The sequence below is a fragment of the Raphanus sativus genome, unplaced genomic scaffold, assembly GCF_000801105.2.
Source record: "Raphanus sativus cultivar WK10039 unplaced genomic scaffold, ASM80110v3 Scaffold3425, whole genome shotgun sequence".
Lineage (NCBI taxonomy): Eukaryota > Viridiplantae > Streptophyta > Magnoliopsida > Brassicales > Brassicaceae > Raphanus > Raphanus sativus.
The window spans coordinates 1-9009 of NW_026618731.1; the positions used below are offsets into that span (position 1 = coordinate 1).

A 9009-nucleotide genomic window follows, 5' to 3' on the forward strand; every position below is an offset into this window, starting at 1 on the left:
TTATAAATCATCGAATTGTACTTTTAACAATATCCAGAAATCCAGATTTATAAGGGATTATAATTCTGTAAAAAATGCAGTGTTCGCTATCCCAAAATCTTAATCTCAACACTGCAAGTAATATACACTACATCTCAACACTAGAAGTAATAGACACTACTCCTTAATTGCTAAATCTTTTTTCTTTATAAAGACTTATTAATCGTCGAGTTGTACTTTTAACAATATCCTGAAATCTAGATTTATAAGGAATTATAAATCTGTAAAAAATGCAGTGTTCGCTATTCCAAAATCTTAATCTCAACACTGCAAGTAATAGACACTACATCTCAACACTAGAAGTAATATACACTACTCCTCTATTTCTAAATCGTTCTTATTTATAAAGACTTATAAATCGTCGAGTTGTACTTTTAACAATATCAAGAAATTCAGATTTTCAAGGGATTATAATTCTGTAAAAAGTGCAGTGTTAGCTATTCCAAAATCTTAATCTCAACGTGAACTCCAAATCAACCTTGTTTTCCTTTTGGATAAAAGCAAATGCTTACTAACGTTCGTTGTTTCAGATTTCGTTCAGAAATACACAAAATCGAAAGGAGATATACGCATACCAGCTGGGAAACTTGAACAGGAGAAGGATCCGACATCTGATCCACGGTGTGTGAGAGAGGGACGAGATGACGATTGCGTGAGAAAGAGAATCCGTGTGTTAGCTCGTCGGAGATCTCAACGGAACGATGACGATGACTTTCGATGATGACGACTACGACGATTCGATGACGACGACGACGATGACTTTCGATGACGACGACGGATCCAGAGGAGAGAAACGATGGTCTCGACAGAGAGAAGAAGGTAGCGACGGAGAGAGGTGATATGTTAGAGATAGGGTAGGGTTAATTTAGTCTTTTTCACACTACTGAAAAGTGTATTTGTGAAAATGTCCCCAAAGTAGTGGTAAACTTGAATTGTGGTACTACACAAAGTGTAGTTATGAAATTTCCCCAAGAAATATTTGATTACTAACTTTTGCATCTATATAAAATGAAAACATTAGTTTAGTATATGAGAAAAAGAAATATCTGAAGTTTGTCTTCCATAAACGAGTTAAGAAGAATACATATACAACACTATTACTAGTGTCTAGTAGGGGGCTTTTTTTGACCGTTTTACAAGAGTGTAGTAATTAACACGGAGACACACAACAAAGTAAAAATTAGAAGATGGAAAAGCATAATTTTTTTTTTATAAAGTTCACTTGCCACGAAAGCGCAGACAGATGCATTGTGAATTACGGAAAGAGGTCAAAGGAACACGAAGAGGCGGTCGTCAGGACAAGGGCGATATGGTAGTTTCAAACCCATTAAATTACAAAGCCCATCTTAGTAGAAGAGCGCAACGCGTGGTCTCACACGCTCATAAATAAATTCTAAAGCGAAGCGTAAGATCCATTATTATTATATATAGAGATGGTTTTTGCAATTTTATTTCCATAAATATTTATTTTTGGTTGCTCAGAAAGTCTGTGTGCGAGAGAGAGACAGAGAGAGAACTCGTAAGTTTTCGTTTTCGGGTGTGGACGCCAAAGCTGAGTTGTGATTGAGGTAAATCCGACATCTTTTTATTCCGACCACGTCTTCTTCTTCTTTCTCTACATCTTCGTCTCCGTCTTTTCACGCGACTTGTCTTTTCTAAATGTATATATAAATTATATATAATATATACAGCTCCTTTTTTTTTTTTTTCATTGCTCTGTCTGTTTCGCCGTTTGCTGTTCGTATCGTTAAACTCTTTGGGCTTACACGCCAAGTTGACATGTAGCTTTAGATTCAACATAGATTCATTCACAAACCTTTTTATTACTCGACGTTGCCTTTTTTCTTCTTATTAATGTTGGACTTCTTCAATAGAGGTTAACAACTAAAGTTCCTTCTTTTTCTTCCATTGCTATGTCTGTTTCACGAGGGTCTAATTTAGTTTGCGTTAAAAATGGTTTCTTTTGTTCACTAGTTTGGTTTATTGTACGTTCTAAGCAAAATGAATCATCTCTTTAGAAACAGTTGACAAGTTTGCGGTTTTTCTATGTTTGTTTTATGATGTGGATTTGATGATTTGCTTAGATGGAGCCACTTCATTCAGATAATGATGATACCATGGAAGGTTCGTCCCCGTATCAACATGGAATTAATGGAGAGCCCCAGCTGCTTCCGCGTGTTGGAGATCAGTACCAGGCAGTTATCCCTCATCTAGTCCCAGAGCATGATCGTTCAAAGCTCATCAGATGCTGCTTTGGATTAGATCCCCACCTGGTCACATTTGGTCTGCCTATCCCACTTATGTGGACAAGAAGTGAGAAATTCAGAGGTTTCCGTGAAGCAGAGATTGAAGAAGAAGAAGAAGGAGAAGGAGAGAGACCTTCATGCCATGTTTCCTCGGAACCAGCTGCTAGAATCAAACCGAGGAGTATTGTTCTTGCGTTGCCATGCCAAAAAAACGCAAAGGTAAAGTTCGAGTGGCTGGATAAGAGCCTGTATCCGTTCCCTGGGAGTTCAGGTGAATCTTGGGAAGACGCTGAGCGAGAGAGGTTTCTTCTTGGCCTCTACTTTCTTGGGAAAAACCTTGTCTTGCTGCAGAGATTCGTTGGGAGCAAAAAGATGGGAGACATGCTCTCATACTATTACGGCAGCTTTTACAGGTCTAATGAATACAAAAGATGGGTAGATGGACGCAAGTCCGGGAGAAGCAAAAGGTCTGTACAAGGCCACAAGTTATTAACAGGATGGAGGCAACAAGAACTGCTCTCTCGGATCTCCTCTCATGTATCCGAGGAGTGCAAGAGTACGTTGCTTCAGGTATATAAAGCATTTAGAGAAGATAGGATTGAACTGGAGGAGTATGTGTTCAGTTTAAAGAAACTGATTGGTCTCGATGTGCTTACGGAAGCGATTGGTATAGGTAAAGGCAAGAAAGATTTGACGTTAGAGGCAAGCAAGTTGAGTAATCATGGAGGAGGAGGCTCCAAAGTCCGAATACGCAATGATCTTCCCGTTGCGGATATTGTCAAATTCTTGAAGGGAGAGTACAGGATGAGCAAGACGCGGTCCAGTGACCTCTTCTGGGAAGCTGTTTGGCCACGTTTGTTGGCGAGAGGGTGGCACTCGGAGCAGCCGAAAGATGGTCCAAAGAACTCTCTTGTTTTTCTAATACCGGAAGCTAATAAGTTTTCCAGGAGGAAGATGTCAAAGGGGAGTCACTACTTCGATTCTCTTACTGATGTCTTGAACAAGGTTGCTTTAGATCCCACGCTTCTTCACCTCAATACTGATGAGGATCCTCGAAAAGAAGAGGAAAACAAGAATGAACCGGCAATAGAGTTTGATGATGATGATTCTTCACAGAACAACAGCAAGAAGAAGAAGAAGAAAAGGTACCTAGAACCACGCATCAAAACAAGTAAAACTCAGGAGGTGACAATGTTTACTATTATGGATACCAGTGGTGTGGAAGAAGGATGTACGTTGAAAGAGCTAAGATCTTTGCCTGTTGAGACAGGCAATTCAATAGTAAACCCCGCAAGTTACTTGAGTGAATCTGAGGATTACCAGCTGTCTGAAGAATCTGAAAACAAGGCAGAGACAACAACTATAAGAGTGTGCGGTGGGAGCAGTATTAGTCCTGGTAAGAGCAGCTCTGTAGACATGAACAACTCAAGCACCATTTCGCTAAATGAGAGAGGGCAGAAGAACCGGAAACGAGGGAGACCAAGAAACCCAAAGTTGTCACCCAACAGGAGTAGCTTGGCAGAGGACGTGAAGAAGAAACCAGTGAAGAAGGGGACACAGATGAGACCAAACCCATCAGAAGCTGATCAAAATGTGGTGTTGATGAGAGAGGAGCATATCGATACTCTGAAACTGTCCTCAACTGGTTCCTCTGCAGAAGATGATAGCTCATGTGGAAGAAATGAAGGCCGCCAAGGAAGACCTGAAATCAGACAAGATTTCGACTTGAACGTTTCACAAACCTCACTAGAAGCTGAGGAAGCTGCCACCACAGACGGGGTGCATAATAACAGTGAGAGCTCTTGTCCCCTAAAGCAGTCATCTATTCAAATGGATGAGGAAATGCCTGGAGAGATGCAGGTAAGCGGTCCTGGGCGGAGGCAGAGTACAAGGACCCGACCGTTGACTGCAAAGGCACTGGAAGCTTTTGCTTTCGGGTACCTTGGTAACTCGGAAAAGAAGAAGAGAAAGGCTACGGGGGAGTCAAGAAGAAGAAAGTACACAAAGCGCATCCGTATAGAACAACAAGCCTTAAACCAGGAGGAATCTAGCAGTTAGAGACGGTTTAGTCACAGAAAATGTTTTGCCTTTTGTTTCTTATTGATCATTGTAACCAAATGTCAGGGCTGAAGAAAGCTATAGAGACAATTGTACACTCCCAAGGTGCAAACTTTTGAGTTTAAACCAAACGCCAGTAATATAAACAAAACGCTGACATGCGCGGTTATAAACAGAGAGAGAATTGGCTCATTGTATTTTTCTTTTGAGCTGAACCAGGTAATTACTGAGGCAGGGAGTTCTTGAGACTAAGCTGAATACTGACGCGAGCCACATTTGAGACTGCCTTCAGAATCTCCTTCTCTGCATCTTCAGCGGCTCTCATTGCGTCCCTGCAAAGCAACCAAATAAATACTTGTCAGATGGTCTGCACGAGAAAATCAAATGGCCTACAAAGGCAGATGCGGAAGAGCTTTACTGTATTGTCATGGTTGACGGCATCGCTACTTCGATTTGGAGGAAGATCTTGCTATGCAACAAGTGGGGTGTAACTCGCTTAATCATCATTTTCTGCAGATATGTGAAAATTTCCATTTAACGGAACCTAAGTAACTTGACGTTAGGTTTGGTCTGGATTATAGAAGAGAAAAAACAGAGTACCTCAGAGAACTGTGATGAAAAAATTTCCGAGACAGTGGCTTCGACATGTTTAATCTCATTGCATATGTTACTTTCTTGATTAGTTTCCTTTTTTATACTATCGTGATCCATCATGCTACTAGAAAACTGTAAGAAAGCTGGATCTGAAATGACAAGTTGAGATGATAGCTAAGAGACCCAAAAAAGCAGTGAACATGTAATGTAGTAGACTGTAGATTAGACATATACTTCACCTATATGGATGAAAACTTCAGACACTTGAGGATGGTTTTTATTGATCTGCCCCCTTACATATTCTCCTACCTCATGCGCAACACTCACACTGGAAAACGGATCTACCTATAAGGAAACGGTGATGATTTTGTTGTTTTAGTGGGGATAATTCTATCTACACCGATAGAGAAGGAAGCAGCACTCACCACAATGTGTACATCAAGATACAACGATGAACCAGCTCTCCTTCCCCTTAGCCGATGACATCCCTAATGGTTTGAGAATATCATGGAGGTCAATAACATAAGACATAAAGGCATGCTTTATGATTTACAGATACACTGCCTCTTAAAAAAAAGCCAATATCATTTGAATGCCCTATCATCGTGAAATATATATTTGAATGCCCTATCATCGTGAAATGTACAAGGAGAATCAATAGCCCATACCTTGACTCCTTCAACCTGTAATATGGTCTGTCTTATTGGCTCTAATTGTTGAGCTGGTATAGCAGCATCTACCAGTTCCAATACACTAAACAAAGAAAAGAAAAAAAGAATCCACCAATGGAGATGGTGTTCGAGACAAAAGACAACCATTATTCCATGTTCAAGCTAATACAACCTTTGTATAGAGAGAATTGATATTAACAGAGACGGGGGGAAAGGTGTGAATACCTTTGGTGACCCGTTTCGAGTCCAGCTTTGAAAATCATTGCCGAGACAACAAGACCAGCTAGGGGATCTAAGAAACTAACTCCTAGAATAGAACCTCCTGCACACAAGTAAAAAAAAACTTTCATGATGGAGCAAAAGATATAGTTGCTAACATATGATAAAAAAAGGCTTACCAACTCCAACAAGTGCAACTAGAGAAGAAATAGCATCTGATCGGTGATGCCAAGCATTTGCCATCATCAACCCACTCCCTTGTTTTTCACCTGCTCGTTTTGTGATCCAGTAAAGCCTGAAAAGCAGGAAGAATAATCAAAATAAGTGAATACATATATATATTGATGCACAGGAGAAATGAAAATCTCTTCCTTTCAGGACATACTAAAATAATCAATGCGGAGGGAGAAGCAGGGCTATGACAAACTTTGGTGAGAATTGGAAAGTGAGTAATAAAGAACTGACCCTTCTTTGATGGAAATGGAAGCAATAGTAACAGTCAAAGCGAGAGTGGGGTGAGTCATATCAATCCCGTGATGATGTCCACCATGAGCATGATTCACCTCAGGGGCTGCGGACAGTGCACTCTAAGAAGAAAGCAACTCATATTAACAATGTTCACAACTTAAAGTATACCAAACCTATAAAAATTGGGTTAATACATACAAGAAGGAGGTCAGCGGCATGCCAGGCAATGCCACAGCCAGTAGCCAAAAGCATGGTAGAGATTCCAAGGGCTCCAAGCGTTTCAAATTTACCATGCCCTGACGAAACACAAACATGAAAACCGTAAAAAACATGAAAACCGTAAAACCGTAGAGAGGTGAAGGAAGCAACCATATGGATGTTCTTTGTCTTTGGGAACATTGGCAGCTCTGTAAGACAATAGAGCAACACCGCTTAGGACCTGAGGAGAAGGAAGATTTGATTTGATTTTTTTTAATGTGTATCAAAATAAATAAATGAATGGATGGATCAAAGGATAAGCATACCACATCGGAAACGGAATGAGCAGCGTCGGCGATAACGGCGGTGCTGCCGCAGAGATAACCGGTGAGAGCTTTGCCGACAGACAAACCGATGTCAGAGGTGAGTCCAAGCCGGAAAATCCTCTCTCCTTCTTCTGCTCCTCCGGGGGGCCTTTGATCAGATGATCCAGTGTGCCCAAAATGCCACCTTTTGGAGATATTGAAACTAGGAGGAGAAGACTGCCGGAGAGGACGGTGGAGGGATAATCGAGAAAGGGATGATCTACAAATCCGATTCATTTCAGCTGCGAGGAACCAACCATATCTATCTGTCTATTATTCTCTCAGGCGTTGAAAATTACTCCCACCTTCTTCTTCAGAGGAGACTCGGAAGAAGAAAAAGAAAAAATTGAACTTTTCATTTTATTTATTTAAAGTTTGATTCTCTATTATATATACTGCGTAAAGCACCTCCAATGGTGGGTAGTCCTTAGGATTAGTATATTGTTTATTTTTTTTATTGAATAGTTAAGGATTCTAATCATAATTGTATCTTCAATGGTGTTATTCATCATGGAGTTATTAGAATTTTTTTTTTTTTGAATTGGATTTTAGAACTTTGGAATTTTTATATGTGTATATATGTGTATATCCATGCATAATTTTCCTAGAACTTTGGAATTTTTATATGAACACCAAAAAGATAATAAAGTCAACAACACAATTTAGTAGAATCAATGACATTGCCATTTTTGCCTCCAGCATAGAGAAGTTCTGACCAATGCAGATCCTCAGCCCCCACCCAAAGGGTAAGTAACAGACCACTTTGAGGTAAAGCCTCTGCTTTCCATACGAGTCTCTTTGCTATCTCCTTGCGCCTGAAACTCTCTCGTACCGCCACGTTTGATATGTAAGCAATCCCCGTCCTGAAACCAAAAACAAAAAAAAAACAAATAGTCGTCTTCAAGAACAGAGAGGCATATGAGAAGAGAAAGCAAACAAACCTTCTCTGACAGAGAGGTCCTTTCCTTGGAAGATAATCAGTGACGGTATCAACAGTTAATATCCCAGCTACATAGCGCCTTTGTTAAGACTAATCTTTGCATCAAAAGCACCAATCTTGAAATCTTGGCTACCGATGCAGATGGGTTCATCTGCCGAGCTACCTATCATAGCGACTAAACAGACCCTCTGGCACCCTGGTGGAACATAGAACCCCATTATCAGCAGTGAGTCTCTGCCACTTCCCAGCAGTCCTCTAACCTCGCTTCCCTTACAACGATCTCAGGTGAAACCGCTGGGAAGAGATCAGCAATTTGACTTGCCTTGCATACTCCTAGATACAAAAACACACACACACACAAAGAGAAACAACTCTGATGAACCAAAACATGTCTTGTCTCTCATCAAAACTCAAGCCTTTAGTCCTAATAAAAAAAAACCATACAAACATATCTATAAAGAGAACAACTTTATCATCCACTGATGAATCAAAACATCAGTAACATCACCCAGTCCTCTAATTGAATGGTTAAAATTTAAGTATTTTTTTTGACTAAAACACATAAAGGTAACAACTTTATCATCCCCCTGATGAATCAAAGCAATGAAGCAGTTAACATCACAAAGTTGTCTCTACTTTCAATGGTTTAAGAACTGAATCTTAAATCTTAGAGTTCTCTACAACTGATTCTCAAAGCCTAACGGTGAATAATAGCCAAGGCTCATCATTACCATATGCTATCACTAAGATTGGGATTTTTCAGACAGGAACTTACTTTGCCTTGTTTTTTGAGCTGAGTGAACGTATCGGCGAGACCGAGGGTGGGAGAAGAGGTGGAGAGGGTGGCGATGGGAATTAATCTCTTGAAAGAGAGGGAGGAGTCCGGAGAAGAGTGGCGGATTCCGATTTGGGGCTTTGGGGAGTTGAGGAAGCAGACGCCGGAGGAGTAGGGAGAAGAGTCGGGATCGCCTTCGTTTCACCATACAGATTTTTTTTTTTTCATCGCCAGCCTGAATGATTTTTTTTTTAACACAACCTTCCGCCTCACCAATCAGACGCTGCCAACACATTAAGGACTTAGTCCTTAATATCCTTAATTAAGGATTGATTCTTAAGTTACACGAATATTATATATTTTTTTAATCAGTTTGCCTAAGAATTAGAGCTAAAAAATGCCTTACCATCCCGCGTTGCGGATGCCCTAAGGAACC

At 40.4% G+C, this 9009-nt stretch overlaps 2 protein-coding genes and 1 pseudogene across 2 annotated transcripts; 1 reads left to right on the forward strand and 2 right to left on the reverse strand.

Moving 5' to 3' along the window:
• Positions 1–1480: 1480 nt before the first annotated feature.
• Positions 1481–4442, forward strand: LOC108837842 (uncharacterized). Its single transcript, XM_057001257.1, has 2 exons — positions 1481–1607; positions 2124–4442. The coding sequence occupies exon 2, from the start codon at positions 2124–2126 to the stop codon at positions 4341–4343; it is 2220 nt and encodes a 739-aa protein (XP_056857237.1). The 5' UTR covers positions 1481–1607; the 3' UTR covers positions 4344–4442.
• Positions 4350–7182, reverse strand: LOC108833107 (metal tolerance protein C1). Its single transcript, XM_018606546.2, has 12 exons — positions 6820–7182; positions 6665–6734; positions 6494–6591; positions 6293–6414; positions 6007–6122; positions 5834–5930; positions 5606–5690; positions 5363–5425; positions 5177–5282; positions 4944–5086; positions 4762–4853; positions 4350–4675 (listed from the first exon to the last, which is right to left on the reverse strand). The coding sequence occupies exons 1-12, from the start codon at positions 7093–7095 to the stop codon at positions 4567–4569; spliced, it is 1377 nt and encodes a 458-aa protein (XP_018462048.1). The 5' UTR covers positions 7096–7182; the 3' UTR covers positions 4350–4566.
• Positions 7183–7454: 272 nt separating this feature from the next.
• LOC108833106 (GCN5-related N-acetyltransferase 4, chloroplastic-like) lies at positions 7455–8131 on the reverse strand (annotated as a pseudogene).
• Positions 8132–9009: the final 878 nt, after the last annotated feature.